General features: G+C 41.5%; 1 protein-coding gene across 1 annotated transcript; it reads right to left on the bottom strand.

Moving 5' to 3' along the window:
* Positions 1–373: 373 nt before the first annotated feature.
* RPA1 (replication protein A1) lies at positions 374–23,404 on the bottom strand. Its single transcript, XM_041482800.1, has 17 exons — positions 23,293–23,404; positions 22,911–22,958; positions 22,578–22,656; positions 21,958–22,066; positions 21,011–21,099; positions 16,365–16,448; positions 15,004–15,136; positions 13,932–14,034; positions 12,755–12,823; positions 12,422–12,614; positions 11,193–11,332; positions 9,435–9,583; positions 8,017–8,149; positions 6,588–6,764; positions 5,135–5,242; positions 1,764–1,850; positions 374–1,391 (listed from the first exon to the last, which is right to left on the bottom strand). The coding sequence occupies exons 1-17, from the start codon at positions 23,323–23,325 to the stop codon at positions 1,284–1,286; spliced, it is 1,842 nt and encodes a 613-aa protein (XP_041338734.1). The 5' UTR covers positions 23,326–23,404; the 3' UTR covers positions 374–1,283.
* Positions 23,405–23,433: the final 29 nt, after the last annotated feature.

Here is a 23,433-nt window from a genome sequence, read left to right on the forward strand (position 1 = left end):
ATGTGATTAGGAGCACACAGAGCTAGCATGCTCTGCTGACTGAAAAGCCCAGTAGCATAATTACTGTTTTCTGTACTAGCTCTATGTCTGAACAAATCTCAAAGCCTGGTTAGTTTTAGACTGCTGTGTAAACGTCAATAAAAATCCCAGAAGTGCCAGCTCATCAGCATTCTCAGGCACAGAAATGGTGAAAATATCACTGCATTTCCATGCTGTTAACATCAGGCAAGGAAGTCTCCATTCTTCAGTCTAACCTTAGAGTTTGTAATAAGGTAACATCTCCCCCAAGTGAATGCTTATTATGAAAGCTAATTAATTGCTTTCCAGTAATGAGAAGTCTTTGGTGTTCAAAGAAAGCAAAATTCACTACACAGGAATTAAACAGTGTTTATTGAAACAAAGCACCCCCCACTTAAAGACCTCTTTCTGATTAACATCTTTACAAATAAAACCAAAGAAACTCAACATACAAACATACAAAACATGTATAGGCAGAAACTATTAGCCAAAAAAAAAAAAAAAATCAGTCAGAAATCCATAGTATTAATTGAAGAGAAAACTAAAGCAATGCTTTGTAGTTGCCTGGATTTCCCTGGGGGATGGAGAGTCAATGCTTATCTGCCTTCCTCAGAAGAGACAATTTTGATTAATATCAGACCCATCTGACTCAGTCTATTAAACCCTGAAGGAAGGATATTCTTCAGATATAAGAGATATGTCTTTGATTAATAATTCTACCATATTGCCATTCCAAGCATTAACAACTGCATGGATGGCACCTGTGGAAAGTGAAAGCCTTTGAATTCTATGGAAGGGAACTAACTTGTACTAATAGACTTGTTCTCTTTTGTCCAGATCTGAAAGCTCTATGACACTGCTCCTCCTGCCCTCTGCTGAACAAGTCAAAGTGTCAAGGTTGTCACTACTCCCTTGCAAAGAAGACAGAATGGTTATATAATTCAGCTTTACATATAGGAAGAGAGCAAAGTTACTTCAGACATTCTGAGTGGTTTGTCTAAAGACCTTGGCAATCTGTCTAGAGATTCCTCTTCAGCTCTGTCAGAGTTTAACAGACCACAACAGGCTACAAAGTCGTGGCCATCAGAGTGCACTCTTACCTCCCAGGGCACATCTCCAGAGAAATGCATCAAATCACTCAGCCCACTACACTGGGTGTAACTAATGCCCAATTGTCACACACGAGGTGGGGAAAATGTCAATGCAACGTTATCTATTGAGTTTTTCCTGGAAATTCCAGGCTCAAGCAGCCAGCACTGGCCTCCTCATCCCAGCTGAGCATTTCTCCTGATGTTGGCAATCAACCTCTTGCTGTATTCTCTGTAGTTCACGGGTTTGACGTCCATTGCTGTGGCCTTAATACGAGATTCATCCTGCAAAAGAGAAATTCTAGTATGTAAAAGAACATGAAGCACTCCAGGCACTTGGTTCCAACATCCTTCTGCCCCAGTAACTTACTGCTCACGCTATCTGGGTTAGCTGGGAGTGCCAACACGACTCCCAGAGCTGGTATGTTGTTTCCATGTGAAACCAGCCACTCCTGATGAGCCTGAGAGGGAGCAGCAAGGATCCCTCCTTCAGTGCTCAAGACTGACAGTATTTGTGTGATCTTTGGAATCTTCTGTTCTCTGTGAGCAAGGGAAACCTCTCCCCACAAACATAAGAGGAGGAAGCCACCTCCTATGGAGACAAGCTGAACTACAAAAGCCACAAGTTACATTATTTGCCTTTTGGGCAACACTTACGTTGTAAGTCTCCAGTTTCACCCGGATCCTGAACTCATAGGTGTTGAAGTTTGCATTTTGGAACACTTCTTCAAAAGCCTGCTCGTTCTGAGGGAAGGACAAAGACAGGGATCAGCTGCAGACACTCCAGGCTCCCACTAGTGCCATGAACTTTGGGAACAGCTCAGCTTTTGGGGAGGTTGGCAAAACACTGGAACTACCTGGCCCACACAGGCAGAGCCGAGTCTTCTATCATCATATTTTAGATGCCAAACCCATAACTCAAAGGTTTTTAAAATAACAAGGTGACAACTCTTTAGCTGCTTAAACAAAGGAACATACAACTGCACTGAATCTGCAACCAGGTATAAGGAACAAAAATACTACAAATCTTCAGGAGCTGCCAATCTGGCTAATTCTGGTGTTGTGCTGTGATCACAAACACTGACAGAGTTAACTATTTCCTTATTAATTGCCTTATTAGGCATTCTGGTTTTCTGCTTATCCATCAAAGCTGCATGTATCCTTCCCTTCCTGACACAGGCCTATTTAAGAGAATGTTCTATAAAAAAATCAGATCCATGTTTTGAACGTGCTTTAATAACCATGAGAAGACTGTGTCATATTTATAACATAAGCTGCTTCTAATTACCATATGAACACTAAACATCATCATCATCATCGTTTATAATAGACAATTTGTCAAAACACTAGAAAAGGAGCAGGCAAGTCGTGGAGACTGTGAAAAAAAAAGTTTATTTTTATAAAAATATGAGTAGTAAAAACCTTTGCTGACATTCAAAAAAAAATCCTGCATCTCCCTGATGATACTGACAAGTAATTATTAATGCATTTATCTACCAGATGCACTTGACTTGATCAGTCACTCCAGCAGCAGACAGAGCATCTGATCTGGAATTGAATCCACCCCAGTTCCACTCACATTCCAAGTGTTACATCTGCTGTTTTTCACTGTGTGCAGCACTATTTTACACTACACAGTGATTCTCCTAGGGTTTAGAAAAGCACAACAAATGGAGGTGCACAGGAGCAGCTAGGTTCACAGATTACAGAATTTAGGCATATCCCTCCTGAATATTAAAACCCCTTCCTTTGGCCATCTTATGGATTAGAGGATAAGAAAACTCGCTTAATAAAGCATTTAGCTCCTCTCTGCAGCTCTGTCACAAACTGTGCTAACCATTAGTGAGTTGAAAATGCCCTCAGCATAGCAGTCACTGCTACCCCACATTACCTCCTTTGGTATCTAACAAGCACAGGCAAGAGGCAGATGAAAAACCTTGCACATGTATCTGTGCTTAGCGTGGTCACGGGCTGTACATGAACTCCATCCATACTGTGAGCACTGAAAAGACTCCCACCAACTTCACAAGACACTGCATCAGCTCTATCAGAGAAAAACCACTAAGAAAAGCTTACTGCAAATGCATCGAGTACCATTTTTAAAGGCTCATAAAAGTGTCAAATCAAAACCAATTTCTCCTGGAACACAAAGCATTCCTGCTCAAGGGCTCACTCCATATTATGTTCCATTTTCTATCCTCAGCCATTTCCATTAGGCAGCTCTTCAAAAGACATTACATGTTTGTACTGGTACATAGGATCTGCTGTCTCTCCTTCCCCACCCAGATCTCTTCAGCATTAAAAGCGACTAAGAAATTTTGTTTAAACTCTAGCAGAGATTAAGCATGGCTGAAGAAAGAAAATATTGACAGGTTAAGAATGTCTGAAAATGGAAATGCAAAAGTGCAAGCACATCTAATTAGAATCCCCCCAGCTAGATATCTTGCTACAGAACAGAGGTGGCCAGCCTTTGTAATACCACAAAAACTCAGCATCCCAGAACCACAACCTTTGTACCCTTCACCTCTGACAGCCAGAGTGCAGAAAATTTCCAAAAATCATTCTATATTACAGGAAAAATAGCCCTGCTTTGCAGAAACAGAGGTCTACAACAGTGTCTCAAGGCAACAGCCTCAACAATCCCTCCTGCTTCATTTCCCTCCCACAGCCAAGCAATGGGTTAACCAACAACTGGGATATCTGTGGAGCCCTGGAATCAACCAGCCTTAGCCTGGGAGCACAGCAAGGCTCATATGCAATTCAAGAACTTATCATGCATTCCACATCATCATTTACAAACAAAACAAAGCCACACAGTTTTTATACAGTACACAAGTTAAAAAAAAAAATCAGGAAAAGATTATTTTGGTTGGAAGAAAGACAAAGGCAGCAGAAAAGCACAGAGTGACAAAAGGGAAGCTAATACTGCCTGTTAAGTGTCTAATGACTTACAACCTTAAAATTGTTCTAATCTGCACAGAAAGATCACTTCAGCTCTCTGCCAATGACCTGTTTTACAAATTGTAGTTGTTGTGAGACCCACAAAATTCTGATGATATTTGGTGGGGGAAAAAAAAGAGCCTTCAAAAGTGGGCTCACACACATCAGTCCAAAAAGCTTCCTGCCTACTTAACAAAGATACATACAAAGTGTTCTAGAACTTTTTGATTTTGTAAACAAATTTTTGGAACACATTAGGGGTAATGTTGTCAGCATTCGTTGCTAAACTAGGATGTTTTTTTTTCAGATTCTTCCAATCTAGGTACAATGATAAAACAGGCTGTGTTTTCAACAGGAGCCAACACTGTTAAAGCTGTCAGTCCCCCAAAGGCTGTGGCACAACCCTGGAGTGAGCAGCTGCCTCTCCAGGTCCAGGTGATGAGGACAGGCTGATCTGCAGCTTTCAGCAGCCAAAAGAGCTCAGGGGTAGACAGACTGACTGTGGGAGCAAACTATGGGGGAAAGCAGGCAAATCTCTGTTCTTCAGGCAGATGGCCCGTGGAAAATAATCCTGAGGAGAGTAAACAAGTCCCTGCCAAGAACTTCAGGCTAGGGAGAAGCAATGATTTGTGAACTTGTAAAAGATACTGAAGGCCAACATCTGGAGGACAACCTTGGGCTGAGCTGAGCTGGCCTATCACCCAGAGAAAGGGCAAATCAAATCCTTGACAAATGAAACACAACATCCCTTTCTTTCACATGGCATTATTTTATGTATTTTCAATGGTGTTAATTTCCCACAGCAAGTACATGAACATGCCCCAATGCCTTTGCCACATTTGCTGTCCATTCATACACAAATATCAGACCATGATCTCTGGTGGATCAGCACTGGTGCTCCACACAAACCTTACATCTTTCCAGAGCTGCTTTCAAAACACTACAAGAATACTTCCTTACCAGAAGGATTAAAAAAAAACAAAAAACAAACCAACCCAAGAAATCTGAGGGCAGCCCAATACAAGATGAATGAAACATAGTTCAACTTCAAGGCAAACAGTAAAAATACAACAAGCTAATTGACTGACCTTTTCCTTCAGTTCTCCCAGGAAAGCTGCATTTTGGCCAAGAATGAATTCTGCTGTGTCTTGAAAACAAGTCACCCACTGATACTCCAGACAGTCTGCAATGGTCACCTAGAATACAACAACAAAACCCAAAAGCTTATTTCATCCAGTTGCCTTTTCCTCCAGAAAGAAGACAACACAAAAGAAAAAAATATCTCAAAGCTATAGAGAGTTTTAAATTTCCAGTAACTCTCAGGGCTTGACCTGTGTGTCCTTTCCATCACTGTGGGTGGAAAGCAGTGACTTCCTACCTTTTTTAAGCTCCACAGAATGTCCATAACTTAACACAAGTTAACACTGGTAGCAGATTGAACCACAGGGAAAGGCCAACAAGATCACAGCAGCACAACACTGATGGATGCTCAGCTGTGTCCTGCTGCCACTGAAGAGCCACGAGCAGGAACAGGTATCCCAGAACAACAACCACCAAGGGGAGCAGCAGCAACTCTGCAAAGTGAATTTACTTTGCACATACCTGAGTACTTGAGCATAAATTCATGTAACATTACGTTGTGTTACGAGGAAACTATCAAAACATTCAAAGATAGTTAAAAGTTAAAAGATCAATTAAAAGATCGATCTTTTAACTAAACCAATCTAAAACAATTTCCAGCCTTACATGCATTTCCTGGCTGCTCTGACAATTAGGAATGAGGAAATGGGAGACACTGCTCTGAAGGCCTTGAGTGTACCCTCAGCATCCTCTTTATATTCTACAAGAATGACTCTGCTATGTAAAGCAGTTCATGTATTCCTAGAAGTTATCTGATAATTATTCAGAAGCAGTTTATGTTTTAAGGAGGCTGCAGGGATAGTTCCCTTCTCTCTGCATGCCCACCTGGCAGAGCACTTCTAAGAAGCAGGTACAACTCTAATTTATAATGTAAAACAGGAGAAAGTTCAATGCCTATGGTGTAAGTGGGCATCACAATAATAATCCCCAGACAACTTTCTAAAGCAGACTCCATTAAAGCACGAGGCAGAACAATACCTACCAAAAAAAAAAAAAAAAACCCTGTACTAAATATAGGTAGCAGCTGTAAAAGTGCAATTACTGCTCTCCAGAAATGCCATTTTACTTCAGTTTATCTTCACTACTGAAGAGGCGGAGGCCATCTGTATTCTGCACTGCATAGTACACTTGGAAACCAGAACCAACTGAGCTAGCAGCAACTTTTTGGCAAAGAGAAAAGCTTTTAATTGGAGCACTAGGAAAACAAACTGCTAATCAGCTCAATGCAACATCCCTCACTCAGGTACAGCACACAAAGCAGCTAAGCACCCTGTAACTCACAGGCAGCACAGACAGACAGACAGACAAACAGCACCGACTCGGTTCCCTCGAAAGATTTCCCGCTTGGATTGTGCTGGGAACGTGGCAGGAAACGCCCTGAAATGCGATCCGGGTACTCACCAGGAGCATCAGGCGGTACTTGAAGTTGGGGAATTCGCGGTCACACTTCTCGCAGCGGTAAAGTCCGTTCTGCTGGTCTATCACTTTCTTGTTGCAATCCTGAGAGGGACATGCCTGGTACATGCAGTTCTCTTTGCGCAGATGTACAATTGTGCCCACACAGCTAAAATAATCTGCCTGGGAGAGTGAGTGTGCAACATTAGCCTCAAAATACTCAATGTTTTCCCCATTCTGAATTAACTACAAAAGCAAGGCAACCATACTTGGATATTTAGGATTAGAAAGCTTAACAGCTATGGATTACTGGGAAACTGTAAATCAACCCCTCTGTTGCAATAATTTTTAGGCTTCCATTATGTTAATAAAGCCCCTACAGCAAGATTATTTTGTGTTTCCATTGCAGGAAACTCCAATTGCTGGGTCTTCTTTAGATAAAGCATATTTGATTCTCCATTGTGTCTGTTCAAATCTGCACTTTTTCACAGGATTAAGATTCTGCACTTTCCTACGCTTCTTTCAGGAACCAATACAAAAAACAGAAAGCCTATTGTGTAGTGTTACAGATAAGCATTTGATTAAACTATAGCCTACAGAACAAAATACCCACTCACCACACTAAAATAATCATCATAATGGTTTAAGACCACGGTCAAGTCTTTCAGCAGAAAAATAGAGGTTGCTTAAGAAGCATGGGCAAAAATTGTCACAGAAAATAGCTGAATTACAGGTAAAGTGAAAGAGTTCAGAGCCAGGCTGGATGGGACTCTGAGCAACCTTATCTAAGGGGTGGCATCACTGCCCATGATAAAGGGTTTGGAAAGAGGTGATCTTTAAGGTCCCTTCCAATCCAAACCATTCTATGATTTTAAAGGTTTTTATACCATGGATAGAAGCTCTTGTGTATCCCAAACATATTAGCACTTAAGTCTGAGAAAAAAAAAAAAACAAAACAAAACAGCCCACAAAACGAAACAACCAAACAAAAAAACTAAGCAAAATAAAACCCAAAAGAACCCCACAACAAAAAACAATAAGCATAGAGAGGCTTCTGGAATGAAAAGCCAAGGACCTGGGGTTTATTACCAGCTTTTCTATTGACCAAGTGTGCACCCTTGAAAACCACTTCCTCCTAATGCACCTGTTTCTCCTAGAACACTCTGTGCTGTCTCTCTGAACATCTTTGGGGTAAAAACATCCTCCACACGAGGCTTAGAATCCTCTTGCAAACAAGGTATCATGTTGCAACATCAGCAACAAGCTTGGATTTATTTGAAAAAACAGTAATATTAATTAATAGCATAAATTCCAAGACAGTAAACACCTACTGCTCAACACTTGGACTACTTCAATAAGAAGAATACCTGCACAAAGCCTTGCTTTTCATTTTCTCCCCAATACACAAAGCTTGTACTGAGTGGCCATGCCTTACCTTATCTCCTTGTCCCAAGTTCTCAGACTTGGCTTCAAACAAAGTTTTCCAATTGGTATTTGCTCCAGCTGCTGGCCCACCCCTCACATCAGAGATGGAGGCACATTCCAGAAGCTGCCCCTCGGAGTCAAACCTGCAACCACAGAGAGGCACTTCTATTTTTGGAGAGCAGACCACACAGACTTATCAAAAGCTTACGTTTATTTTCATGTGCTCCATACATGAGGGATTTTTTATCAATGATTGCAAACGAAACAATTACAGTAATATGTGTATATTGCAAACAAAAATAGCATTTCAGAATAAGTTAATAGTCTGACTTAATTAGCACAGTATTTTATAAACCCACAAAAGGAGGACAGCTTTGTTCTATATAACTGCAATTTGTTTGCCAGCTAGTGGTCAAACCACGCACTGCACACTTCTTAGAGGCAGGCAGATAACAAGATTTAAGGGCATCAAGATATTTCCATAATTAAAATTAAATTACATGGTACCATTATCTTCGCAGCAGCTTCGAAAGAAAAAGCAAAGAGCATTGAAAAGATTATGCTTCCTCTGTTAAAATCAGAAAGCACAGCTCTTCAGCAAAAGGTTGCACTGCTTTCCCGTTGTGATGGGCTTTGTGATTTCACAAACACACCAACGAGGCTCAAAGATTGAGCTTAATTAAAGCGTGACAGTAATAGCTCAGACCCACAATCAATTTTATCTGCAACAAGCCTCTGAAGTATGGGAGAGCTCAATGACAAATGGAGGATGCCATTTATTTCATCCACATTTGGGTGATGTAACTGGAATCTGAAGACTCAGGATTCACAAGTCTGATGTTGTTGGCACTTAACCCTCTTCACACACAAACACACCACATCTCACCACATTCATACCTACAACAGACAATTTAACAACTACTTACAGGAGAAGCAACAATGAAATCGCTTTGTTTTGCTGACAATAAAAGAGTTATTTTGCTATCTGAAAAATATCTGGCAAGAACTAGACACTGAGAGATGTCAAACAGTCCCTCCACATTAACTGAGTGTGTATCAGATCCCACACAATGGAAAAGCCTGTGGAAAAAAACCACCATTCTCTCAGATCAAGCCTCAGAAAGTAGAGCTGGTCAAGCCTGATTTCATGCTGCCTTCCAAGGCTTTGGGTCAGCATGCACTACCCCGATTTCAATTTTTCAAGGTCTGTCATGGAATTAAAAGTTTTTTGAGTAGAACAACTTAAGAAGAACAGCCTTCCAGGCTCTAGGGCTTGCAAGCCAGAGAAGCTTCTGCAGCCCTGGAAGCCATAGCCTCTGCCACCTTTCCTCAGTGCTACACACACTGCTCAAGTACAGAGAAACAAAATAAAACTAATACTAATACTCTGAAGGAGGTTGAAACAAAGCAGCATAAACACACTCCTACCATCCTCGGAGCTTGAAAGCCTCTGGGCTATCAGGGTTGATGACAACTGTACTGGAGGACAGGACAGACAGGCTTCTGCCACCAAAGTCAGAGACTCGGGCTCCTTTGATGGCAATCACAGGTTGTCTGGAACCATCAAACTGTTCAGCCTGCATGTGTGAAAAACCAGAGAGCAGCAGCAGCATGTTACAGGAAAGGCACTGAACTTGTGGTCATAATTCACAGATCATGACAAGAGACCAAGCCTGAATCAAACTGCCCCAGTGTATCTGAAAGGTAAGAGTTTGAATGGTGTCATTAGGAGTTTAAGCAAAGGTAGGTGACAATTTTCTGTGCAATTCTAACACCCTGTTTCTTGGGGAACCAGAGAATCCTTAAATCACACCACGGGTTTGTTAAAAAAGACTGGTCCCCTCTGTCAGCAGCTCTACAGCAGGATTTTAGGAAGGGAAATGTGTTATGGGAATGCAAACAAAATTAATTGTTCATATCAGACTCCTCAGGAGATGAAACAACTCACTCAGCTTCACTGAGCCAATCATGTCCATCTTACTACCACTTACACAAAAGTGCAGCTATGCTGACCAAACATTTTTACTCAACTTTCCATCTTCTGTTTTTTATGTCATAAAGCTGCTCTAATGCTGTTCAACTGCCATCACCTGAGTAGTCTGACACTAACAAAGAACCTCATGGCATGAGAAAGGGTTTGAAAGGTATAGATTTTATGGACCCTACACCACTCAGCAAGCAAGGGGAGGATCATGTACTTAAAGATAACAAATGAGCTGGAGTTGCAGCAGTACTTACTGTACCCATGAGATGCAAAAAGAACAGAAAACACATCCCAGCAGTCATGGCAGTGACTGCTGTAAAGGGCATCCAGATTCTAACCCTAACTGTGCCAGCTGCAAGCCATACATCACTCCCCCTCAAAGCTTATTGATATTTCTATTCTACAAGCAAGCAAACAGATTTAACTTTGCAAAATGCAGACCCTGATCTCTTTTGCAAATGTTATACCAGGAATTGTATACCAGTAGTCTCTCCTATTATAACCTAGTTCAATCTTAAGGCTTTGCAATACTGAACTTCAGTTTACTTCATCTGTATCAGCAGATGGTTAATGGTGTTTAGGTACCTACAGTATCAGTGCACTTGATCATTTAGCCATAAAGCATCACTGTCAAGCTGGCAGGATCACTCCCATTTTATAGACTGGCACATAAATCCCTAAGTATCTATAACAACAGTGGAAAACAAAGCAGCCTGTTAAAAAGATAAGGAAACAGTTCACTGCTATTCAAACTATTCAAACTTTCACTTCCAAGGCTCTGATGCTTTAAACTCCCAGTCTGAGACAGAGCCTCTCAACCTGCTCATTAGGGGTAACATGTATCCCACCCTACAAATAAAATTCATCTCATTTGAGACAGCCATAGCCACCAGGCATTTCCATCATCAAACTGCAGCCCACACCCTCTCCTAAACCAGGAGCCCGTTACTTTCAGTATTTTGGCTTGAGACATAATGTCTGCAGTTGCTCAGAACACATTAGTCAGATCATGTCAGCAGTTTGTCAGAGAAAGGTTAAGAACATCACACCTGAATGCAACCAGACAGTCTTTCACCTTCTCTCGGCCCCTGATCCTTGAACACCCAGGACTGAGCCAGTGCTGTGCCCACCTCAGGTGACAACAGCACTTCCTCGCCCTACACCAAGGAAGCTTTGTTAAGAGCAGGTAAGAGAGCACATACCTCATTTCCCCACAGTGTAGCTGTCACCAGTTTCCCTGATGTATCCATCAGATGCACGTTCCTCTTTGAAACCTCTCTATTGTTAGCTTTCACTATAATTTTAGTGACATCTTCGTAGCTCTTGCAAATTCCAATTACATCTGAGAAACAGTTACAATTTAGAGTTACTCAAGGGTCACAATTGGAGAACACAAGATCACAAGAGAAGAATTCAAACCTACTGTCAGGTTTTTACCTTGTACCCCAGCTCCCTATTGAAATGAAATCTGATATGGAAATTAAGTGTATTATGGTAGGAATGTTCCACTACAGAACTCTTCAGCGCTTTAATTTTGTTGACGCAGTCATTAAGATATTCATGAATGCAAGCCTCACCACATTAGAGAGATCAAGGCATTGTACTATCTTTTCCCATCACATTCTGTCAAAGGACTTCGGTCCTGATCATGTAACACACTTGCTGCTAAACCACAAGCAAGAGCCTTCAAAGTCACTGTAACACAATGAAACAACTGGCTCGTGCCTCCACACAACTCTGCAATTATAAGTTGCAACTTTAACAAGTCTGCATGCTCAGGTGGTAAGAGCTAAAGCAATCCCCTGTGCAGTCCCTAAAAATACACCACTTTTAATATTACCCATCTACCTTTAAAATTCCCAGCTGAATGTCTCTGAATCACAGGCATCTTGTGCCTCTGAAACCTGAGAACCCTCGCCCCCACCCAAGCCTCTGATTTTTCCGGAGTACTCTGCCCAACGAATTACAGAAAAACAAACCCCCAATACTTCATAAAGCAAGCCAAAACAGTCATGCAACTTGGACTTGGATGCAATGAATTATGCCAAAATCACTACAGAGATAATTAGATAGTGAAAGAAAGCAAGACCACAGAAGGTATGAAATGCACACATGCTGAGCAAGGGCATTTTTTCTTTCAGCCTTTTTCTGTGGAAAACAGCAACAACAGTACAATAAACAACTATCACCTACTGTCTTCAGTTTGAAGCACAAGTTTGAAAAATAACTGTTATATATTGTTAGAAAACAGGCAAAATCATCTTAACAGGAAAATTGCCTGAGAAATTTTTAATGGCAACCATCACTGGATGATTTCAATTAAGAGATCACAACACTCGAAGCATCCTATGCTCACTACCTGCCCAGAATTCAGGACACAAAAACCAAACTTCAAAGCTTTAGAATTGGCCATTTTTCTACTTTGACTGACCAACAATCGAGTCTTTGGGCGTGTTCTCCAAGTCAGAGATGGATACAAAATCAAACTGAACAGATGGAAGATGCTGGGCATCATCACAGGGCACAACTGAAGTCTCATTAGTGAATGTAATCTCATAGTCATTCTTAACAGCTGTATATTGCTTGTTAGCAGTCTTCAAATTGCCTTTGGTAAAATAATATACCTACAGGAGAAAGCAATGAAACAGGGGATATTATCAGTAGTCAGGGAAAATAGATTGTGTTCACCTTTAAAAATCCTTGCTAGGCTCAAATTCCTCTTTTCCAGCTCCTGTCAGTCTAAGAAAGCACAAAGCTACCATACCTTGTTCAATTCAATGAGTGGAAAGAACTTGTCTGCTTGATCGTTGAATGCAGTAGCTCTAATCTCACCCTGCAGGAAAATAGGGGAGCTGGTCAGAAGCGAAATTTGGCATGGAAAAAGATTTAAAAAAAAAAAAAAATCTTTGCAACGTTAAGTGGTAGCAGTCCTGCAGAGAGAGTGGGGTCTGCCAGGGTAGCTCCAGGCGTGTGAGAAACAAACAACATTCTCTTCACATCTGTAGCTAGAGCTAAAATGACATATTCTACACCTGACAATCAAACCTCATATTCAAGTCTCATTAGTACATCTACAGCTTCAGAATAAAAGGCATAAGAACTGCATCCATCATAGAGACACCTCTGAAAATGCCAGTAAAACTGGCAGTGATGAAATAAAATTCAAATATACCCCACAGCTCCGCAAGTTAGCACACAGTATATTGTGATGGCTCCCACTCAGATATGTCTATAAGTAAGAATTAATAACAATTATACCCTCACTAGATATAAACACTGTTTAAAAAAAAAAAAAAGAATATAGACACTGCAGGGAAAACAAATGCCTGGTGACAACATGCTACATTATTAACCTCACATTTTACACTCAATATAATCTAGCAGAATCTTGTTTGTTTTCACGACAGAAGGCTGTAATTTGATAAGAGGTTTGACAAACTGCAAGTTCAGTTAGATTAACCAGATACCATTCCCCAAACAAACCACAGAGGAAATTTCTCAGTGTTACAATAATTTGTACTCCAATTTCCTCATGAAAATTGAAAGCTTGTAACTTGGAGGTAACGCTCCTCTCACTCCCTGTTTTGTAAGGTGTAGCTCAGCCAGGAGGAGATGTCACTCTCAATCTACAGGAAACCACCACAACCCTCAGTATTAGATTGTCAGTTTGCATAAACAACTCTATTTTGAAGCTGCAAAAATCCAGTCACACACTATAGACTTTGATGAAAAATAATCAGCAATGCTGCACATTTAAGACTTCATTCTGGATAAAAACTGGCACGTTGATGTGCAACTTAATGAATGCAGGGATACAAGTTTCAGTTGTAATAAAAAAAAATCATTTCCGAAAAATGCACTTTATTTCCTCTATTCTGTCTTTATGAAAGGTTCATCAGCATCTGGCATACATTATCTTTGTCTCAACATATGACACTTACACTTTCATCAACCAGCTCTATGGAAAAAAGCTTTCCTTCCCCACGAGAGTTGCTCCACGTGCGGATCTGACCTTTTTGGGTAACACGAGCACAAATGGTCCACCTGAAATCATTCAAGAAATCACTGCTCTGCATCTCTTTCCATCTTTTTAAAGAAGAGATTGACTTGGCAAACCTTTGGAACTGGAATGTGACTATTTAAAAGCCAGAATCTTCCCACTGCACCTCGGCAACTCTTTGCTTTCTGTTTTAATGGCCTAGACCATTAAAGACAGAAAGTTGTAGAGAAGGCAACAAAGCAGCCATAAAGCATCCAGTATGATAATAATAGTGAACAATCCTTCTGCACAGAAGCAGGCCTCAAATCTTTTACTCTTCTAGGGTACATTTCTCACACAGCAGTTTGCCTGCTCTGAAAAGCCACGCCAGAACTCAAGAGCTCAATTATAGGATTCGCATTTAACTTGGGTAATCAAATCAGTTTGCATAACTTAAAAATGTCATTCACTAAATAATTACATCCTCATGCTTTTCAACAGCTCAGTAGCTGAAGTGAATAGCTTACTGAGCTGTTTTGTCATTAAGTTACCAAAAAGGAGGTTGCTTTAGGAAAAAAAAAAGCCCAGACAAGTCAATCGATTCTCAACTAAAATATTAAAAACCTATCAAGCTCAGCAGGGCAGCTGCACCAAGACAATGGCAAGGCAAATCTCAGATTGGTAAGAGTGTTGATGCAATTAAAAAAGATAAAAAAAAAAACAACAAACAACACCCTTCGCCACAGAAAAAAATATCAGAAAACAAAACCCTAAACAAAAACCCAAAACAACAACAACAAAACAAAACCCCATAAAAACAAAACAAAGCCCAGCAGTGTTTCTAGGGAAGGTTTTCTGCTTGTTTCTCTGGGTGGTTTTGTGGTTGTTGGGTTGGTTTGTTTGAACTTAACCAATAAAGTCCAAAGAACTCAATGAATTATTTGACAGAGACTCACACATAGAAAATCAAAACAAAGCTATTGTTCCTCCATGCCTGTGAGATGAACAAGGCCTGGCAAACCACAAGAACTCACTTGGACTGGTATGGATTCAAGCTGGCAATTGGCACCACTTTGATCTGAGACCCCCCAGGTGTCTTCAGGCCACTGGGAGCACTTGCTTTTCCAAACTGGTTGGAGGGAGCGTGGTACTTGGGAGCAGCAGGACCTTCCAAAAACCACAACAGAGCACAGAGGATTTCAGCCTCACACACAAAAATCAGGTTAAAACCAACTCAGGGCGCAGAACTTTCCCACCACGGCATGGGGAGCCACACAGGCAAAGTTCCAGGGAACACCAGAGGTCCCTGTGCCATGTGGGCACCACAGAGGGGCTTGGAGCTTGTTGCATCGTTTCTGCTCTTGGTCACAAGTGTTTTCTAGGCTGCAAAATGCTGCAGAAGAGACACTCTCAGACCTTTTAGAGTGCTTGCACTTAAGTGGAGATGTGTCCAGAGTCAACCACTTGAACACAGTTTAAGTGGCAAACAACTGTTGAGCAGTAAATTCTCTAAAATAACAGAATTACAGGGTGGTTTGGGTTGGAAGGGACTCACTCCAACCCCCTGCCAAGGATACAGGGACACCTTCCACAACCTCACCCAGAACCCCATCCAAGCCAGCCCTGAACACTTCCAGGGATGGGAAGTGTTAGATCAAGACACCACTTGGGGGAACAACTAAGGAAAAACACCCCACAAACAGTTTCTTGACATAAAGTGATACTGCTAATTCTAACCTCAAACTTGTCAATGTATATGCAAAAAACCTCTTGTGATCAGCTTCAAGCAAGGAAGGAGAAGCTTGTTTTCTGCTGCAAGTTTCTAAGCAAATGTCAAAATTTTACTATTTAAAAATCCTTCCTAAACACAGGGGTAAAGAATACAGACAAGTTAAAGCAGCACCAAGAATTAGGATTGACAACTTTTTAGCTAAAAAAACAAAAAAGTCTACAGGCTGACATTTAAATTGACTGCATCTTCCAGTATCTCACTGAAATCTTGATCAAAAAACACATTTCTTGATGTACTATCAAATAATTTCAGTGTATTGCCTAAAATGTTTGGCCTCTATCTCAGCACTGGTAACACACACAGTTGGTGGCCAGCTCCAAACTGCAGCCTAATTTGGGTGTCCACAGAGCACTGTTTCAAGAATGCAGTGTAAACTGAATAAAGTCGGGATTTTTGGGCTTTTTTTCCCCTTGGGGAAAAAAAAGGGACAAATTTTCCCCTCTCTTATAACCAGTTCTCTTGAGAGAATTCACCTAGTCAAGCTATGGGTTACTCCTCAATGGAGAGTTTTTTGTGCACCACTAAACAAAGGATTTTATTTAAACTGAAGCTGTAGTTTCTTACTGATCACACATCAGAATTCCTGCCCAGGATGACTCTTACCTGCTCCAGACAAATTGCCATTTTGCTGCTGTGGTTTGCTGGCTGCTGGGTTTCCTGCTGGAGCTGCAGGACGTTGCCCTTGCCCTGGTAATTAAAATGGAAGGAGACCATAGAGCAGGGAGCACATTATTTAAAAGTACCCTTTTAGGAAATAAGACTTGCATGCAAAATAAAATTAAATAATTAAACCCACAGAGACCATGCTAAAATCCAGGTATTTGAGACACAGGAGCAGCCAGCTATCTGTTGAACATTACCATGAAGGAATTCCAGTCAGATCTCTTTCCTCAAGCAACTGCTTTCTACTTGGAAAGAATTCAGGGCTGATGGTGATTTAAAAGGACAGCCCTGAAGTAATCTTGACAACTTTTCAGTGTTTATCAGCTGCTATTGCTCTGACAGGTAGTTTCTGCTCCTACCTAACAGCTATGATAAAAAAAAAACTGTAGAGAATTCTGTCTCATCACTCAGAAAGGGCCAAAAATCCACTGGGTAAAGTCAAATCTGAAGTTAACCCAAGACAAAGAAAACAGCTGCTGCATTTTATTTCTGAAATATGAAGATGTTTAATGTGGAGGTGATGGAGTCATCACTTCAGAATTCACCAGGGCCTCTCTTGGCACACAGCAGTAAATTGCTTAGGGAGCAAAGTGATGACATAGTAAGAACAGTGTCCATTTTTTTAGATTTCAGGACTTTTACTTGCTCTAAATTAATGATAAATTACAAGGCAAAGAGCAGACAGGCATATCTAAAGTAAAAGTCCATTAAAAGACTAATTTACCATTCAAAAATTTGAATTCCTTTACAATATAATTGGTCTCTCGATGAGAAAATATCCAACTTTTTTGTCCTTTTGGACACAGCTAATCTTTAAGGGCTTGCTTTGGAGGGAGACCTAGGCCTGAGTAGGAAAAAACCTCATGATTTGGGATGTGAGGAGGAAGATGCTCAGAGAAAGTGGAAAAGGAGGTCAGACCAAGCCTGTAGAGCACCACAAGGAACAAAAGCAGAGAATCCCAGGACAGAGGGATGGCACCAAACTACAGGAAAGGAGCAGAAGCAACACAAGGAGATCCCAGTGAGGTGTTGCCTGATGTGGTAGAGTCTCCAGAGGTAACCCTCTGGTTATTTTTAATCCAAAATCCAGGTCCTTGCACAAACCTCAATCTCTAAGTTGCCGCAGTAGAGTCACACCGGTGAACTGGTGACAGTCTCCCTGGCAACAGCGTGACGTCAAACTGCAAAATGTGTATTTACTGCAGGTTCCACTAGATGGAGGAGCCAGGTCTCCCCCTTGCTCCGTGGCCTCAGGTGCTCAGAGGGTCAGCACTCCACACCCAAATTCATTTTGTGCAAGGGAAGGTGGAAAAAACCCAACAAGATGCATTAAGAGAAAAATATGTCTGGTCAGGGGAGGAATATTCAGGAAGAACAGAATGTGGGTATGAAGCAGCAAGAGGTTTCCTTATTACTTTTGTTCCAAATATGTTTCTTTCTGTAGGAATTTGTGATTAAAAAAAAAAACTCCACTGAAAAGCAAACCAAAGACCACCACATCCATTGGAACACGTGTGCGTTATGAAACACAAATTCACATTTTAATGGCTGCCTACCCACAGCCGAGTGTTTCTCAACAGAGTAAGAATAAATTCACACATCTGTGCATGTGTTCAAATACAGAAGTAGCAGAAATATCTCTCCAATTTTCTCGCTTGCAGAGCCTAGGGACTCCTAAACTGTGATTTTTGGTGGCTGGTGGCCTACAGATCACTTAAAGTGCTCAGAAAACCGAGGAGGCTGCCTGGTTTTTGCTGTTAGTTTTTATTAGCAGGAGGTGAAAAAAGCAGCTGAAATACCTGCTCCCATTTCTGCTGTATGTGGTAGATTAGGCAAACCCAAGACCTTTGCCTGCAGCTACCCCACAGCCCACTCAAAGGCAATAACTGTGTAACAGGAACCCTCAGCTTCCAATAATTTGTCACCAAGAGGTTTTGCCACAGTGCCATGACACAAGACCTGCCCCAGAACCGAGCAGCAGGGAAGGGAGAGAAGGGAAAAAAATGCACTTTGAAACAACACACCCCTAAATCACAGCAGTGAGAAGGGCAAGAGGAAGGAGTTCAAGTGAATGTGTAAGTACATAAACATTTCACCATGGAAAGATTAATGACAGAAGTTAAACATAAGTAGCAAGTCATTGTCATAGTGAAAAGAAAGTCCAGCATCAGAGTAATTTGAATGAGATTAACGACAGTAATAACACAACCATCCAGTCTTCAACAAGAACTAAACTGCTCAGTCTTAATTTTCAATACTATTATGAGAGGCTGCCTGAAAAGTTTTTATGATTTGTAATAAGAAGATTGTGTCTCCAGCTTCCTTGTTAGGCAGATTAACCACCTACTGCTCCCATGTAAAGTGGCCAAAAGCCAGCTTCTCACCCCCCTGGGTCCCACTGTGCTATTACAGTCTGAGAAAGAATATTCCTTAATCCTAGGTCTGGCAGTCTGAGATCTGTATTTCAGGGAAAACCAAAAGTAGGGCTAAAAGATACATTTTTAAAATACCAGAACTGTTTTTTTCTGTACCAGAAACCATGAAGTACATTTAAGATGCTCATTTTGCATTAGCTGAGTGTCCCCCAAAAATACAATTTCTTTATATATATATATATGGAACTTAGAAAATATGCAACCTGAAATATACATCTCTGCCATTTCATCAAGGCCTTCATGACAAATCTTGCAGCTTGCAGAGCAGCAAGGCTGGGTTAAGCTTACCTAATCTAAACTATTACCATCTTCTGTATCAGAAACCTTATTTAGTATCAAATAAAAGGGTATGAAGTCGTCAGAATAAGATCAGTGTTAAAATGAAACACACATCACATCTTTTTTGGCATCTTTTACCTAGTGCAAGCCCACACATATTATGACCACAGACCTGTAATATCTCCAAAAGAGTTTAGATTTGAAACCTTCGCTGCAGAGTATTTTTGTAAGTCCAAATGAAGAACACAACTTTGATCAAAGTAATGGTAATTTTACCAGAATTTATAGTTAAAGGTATATTTTCAGCTCAATTCTGTCAGATACCACGTTCTCAGTGGTTTCTAAGCAACAATATAACTGAAAAACACTATAGTTCACAAGCTCTTGTATCACATAAGCAGGGAAATGGGAGAAAGGCACAAAACAGTCTGCTCAGTAGCTATTCTGAAAGTCTTGGTCTCTACAGCAACTGTGGGATTAAACCATAAAATCTGAGATGTCAACACATTTTTTAAACAGCAATTAGCTAAGTAACTATCAAAGGAACAAAGGATTCTTTAGGCTCATTTAACATACGCCCCTCTTAATTCCCTTGGAAAAAGTTAATGAAGAAAGATGTCTTTGCCTTTAGAACAGAATAGATTTTTAACCAGAAGAGCAATGTACCTACCACCACTGTTTGTCCAAAATATCCTACAGAAAACTCTTGCCACTAATGCGTGGTCCCTAAGTAATAAAAATGTATTAGTCCACTTCTCTCAGGACAAAAAAAAAATATCTTCAGGAAGAGCTGTTTGCCATTAAATTCCAGCCATTATCTGTGTATACATCACTGACAGAGCTGTTCAAATATTTTCTTTAAGTGCTTATTATTCTCCCTCCTTTTTAAAAGATCAGAACTGGAAGAGCAGAAGAGACTTTTGAACGTTCTCAGACGGAAAAATGTTTTAATTTAAAAAACCATTTGCAAGAGAACTGCAAGCTCAGCACACAAAAGTGAAGAACAGTTATTTATGCAACATAACCAATCCAAAGAGATCCATGGCAGGTCAGATTAAGGTCCACCCATTGCCTTAATCCTTTTTCAGCTGGGCATGGTAGGAATGGGTGCTTAGGGAATTCTGTGCTCCCCTTGTTTTCATACCAGTCTCTTGACTATGTACTTGGAACAATCTAAGTTTTAGTGCTTCCTGCACCTAACATTCATGCAGAGGATGTATTGTTATGTTTAACAGCCTTTAATGGATTTCTCTTTCACATCTAATTGCTTTTTGAACATGTGCCAATTTTTGGCACCTACCTCCACAAGTTCCTCAATTTAACTATGCAGTTTAGGGGTGTGGTGCAGCCTTTGTTTTACAACCGCTGCCTGACAACATGAGAGCTAAAGAGCATCAAAGGAACATAGAAAAGAGAGAGAGAGAGAGATTCATCATTCTTTATTCATCCCCTCCATGCCACCTTAGACTTTTACAGATCATTATTCCATCTTCCTCCTCCTGTTTCTTTCCAGACAGGAGAAATTAGAATCTATTTGATTACTCATTATGAGGAGACATAAAATCGCTTCCGCTTACTTACTGGAACTCGAGGTAGAGACCACTCACTACAACAAAAACCTGCCAAGGTCATAAGGGATGGATGCTCCAAACACCATGCAGAGACTCAAGCTTCAGCCATGGGGCAGAATTTATTAAAATAGCAACCATCCCCAGTTTGTGTGACGTGAACAAAAAGGATTTTCAAGGTCTGGACATCACTATTCCAGGCACAAGAAAAAACCCTGAATGTGTCTGACTGCTTTTTTCAAGTGAAAGAGAGAAGCTGAAAGGCTCAGAGTTGACAGAAAAGTATTTACTTACAGCTACTCACCCTCATTGTATGGCTGTGGATTGCCAATAGGTCCACCAACCTGATCAGCAGTTTGCAGGACGTTTACATCCATCAGGATCACCACTCTCCTACAACACAGAACAGAAAATAAAGCAAATAAAGCAGCAAATAAAGACTGTATCTCCCATCTCTGGATATCCTCTGCAGCAGTGAGAAAACCAAGCATTAAGAGGCTGATTCCTTTGGATGAAGGATCTGGGAGACAAAAGCTTCCCACTGTCAACTCTTTCCACTGTCAAGCCCTCTCTTGAGGGACAAGTAAGCTTGAAACAATATCAAGGACACTTGATATTACTGCATCAAGGACAGGCCTGAACAGGCACCAGAAATAGCTTGGGAAACCATTGTGTTTTAAAAGCAGCTAAACTATTCCAGATTTTCATTCCCTGCTTCAAAAGATGTTGTTTTCTCCCCAGAATAAAAAGAACACAAACCTCAGTTCATATCCTGCTAGACATATACACAGTTTTTCTGTTATAGTTTCACCTGGATCCCTTCTAATTTTGCAATATCCCATCCCCTCAAATTTTTCTCCTATCCTATTTCCTCAAATTTTTACAAAAGACCAGATTCCACAACACCTAAGTAACAAGATACCTTGACTGTTTCTTTTCAACATCAGAAAAATGTAAGGAAGCTTTGTACAAGTATTTGGAGTATTCCAGCTGGAGTTTGAGTATTGCAACTGGCAATTTTATATTACTAAATCACTGTACCAGATACATCTGGTCCCACTAGAGTCACATTCTGCAATTTATTTCTTCTGCTACTGGTGCTGTGGACTTTCCCCCTCCCACCCTAAAGCCTGAGTATTGTCAGATAATCCCAACCCAAAGCACTTGGCCTCTGCTTAGTCACAAAGCACAGAGCCCCCACTGGTGCAGCTGCCTTTCTGCAGGGCTGAACTTGAAGATTATCACAAATACCTTCCATCTTTCAGGCTGTTGACAATGAATCTGTTAACCTGGCAAATACACCGGGCTGACAAGCGTTCCTCTTCCACCAGGGAGTTCAGCTGTGTTGCCAACATGAATGCTGCAGGAGCAGAAGGAAAATATTGAAACAATTCACAATGCCAGCTTTAAAAGGGGCTGCCACACCTTTACTAGCCAGTCAAGCATTGCACTGGATCTACAACTTGACAAAGAAAACAGTGCAACTGCTAAGAAGTCACCAAAACTGACCATGAAGTATGCTGCATTCATTCCCCACACTTCAGAGTGCAGTGATAGCTACAATGATTGTACATCAAAGAAAAAGATTAAGCTAAATTACTTTTAAATCAATGTTACATGTACTGGTTTCTTTATTTTCATTATATCCAGCAGCAAGTTGATTGCTTATATTTCACAAGGTTCCCAAAGTCAAAGATTTCACCTAAAGGACAAAATGCAGTTGTACACTTCACAGTCTGTGGCCCAGTGAAAAACCACATTCACCTTCAATATTTATTTCAGCACTTTGCATCCAGTCACCAGACCAGGAATTTCATCACCCTTAGCATCTCCACACTTAGAAAAACCTCACTGCAGCTTGTCATACTCACAGGAGAGGGTGTTCACCCCATCACTCATCAGCACTCGGTACCGTGGGGGCCCAGTTCCTGTGGCAATAGCCCGTGTATTCTGCAGGAAAAAAAACACAGACTGTCAGTTCACGCTTGTCCAGAAACTTTTCAGAAACTGAAACTGAAATTAACAACCAGTGACTCATCTATTCGGCTTTTTTGAACACTAATATTAACGGAATAGCCCAAGTAATGCAGAACAAAATGAAGAGAACTAAAATTAGAGCAGCCTTGCCCGGCTTCTCTGCAGAGGAAAGTCTGGCCGCACTCAGGACCCCACAGGCAGCCACGGAGGGAAGGGACGGTACTCACGATGACTTGCAGCACCGGCTTGCTGACTTCCTCCCCTTGCATTATGGCCTGCAGAAACGAAAGAGACGCTCAGCAAAGTGCCCCCGGAACGCCTCGCCACCCACAGGGACCGAATCACAGAATCAACGAGCTCGGACCGCTGAGACCATCGGGCTCAACCCATGAAGGGCTGCAGCCAAGGAGCTGAGGAGGAACTGCCGTAGAAGAGCCAGGGACGCGGGTGTGGCCGTCACCGCCGAACCAGGACAAGCCCCCGGGACCAGGCCCCGCTCCGGGCCTTCTTCTCCTCTCGGGACCGGGCCGGACCGGGAGCCCAGGCCCGGCTTTCACTTCCCACATTGACCACGACCAGGTGCATCCCAGCCCACCCCGAGCCGCTCACCGCGATGGCCCCCTCGCTCAGCCGCACGCTCATGGTCCCGTGTCCGCCGCTGCCGCCAAATCCTCCCGCCGTTGCCGCCAAATCCTCCCGCCGCCGCTGCCGCCACCGCCTCCTTCCGGCGCCGCCTCACGCCGTGCCGTG

The sequence above is a fragment of the Pyrgilauda ruficollis genome, unplaced genomic scaffold (assembly GCF_017590135.1).
Source record: "Pyrgilauda ruficollis isolate IOZ18807 unplaced genomic scaffold, ASM1759013v1 scaffold59, whole genome shotgun sequence".
Classification (NCBI taxonomy): domain Eukaryota; kingdom Metazoa; phylum Chordata; class Aves; order Passeriformes; family Passeridae; genus Pyrgilauda; species Pyrgilauda ruficollis.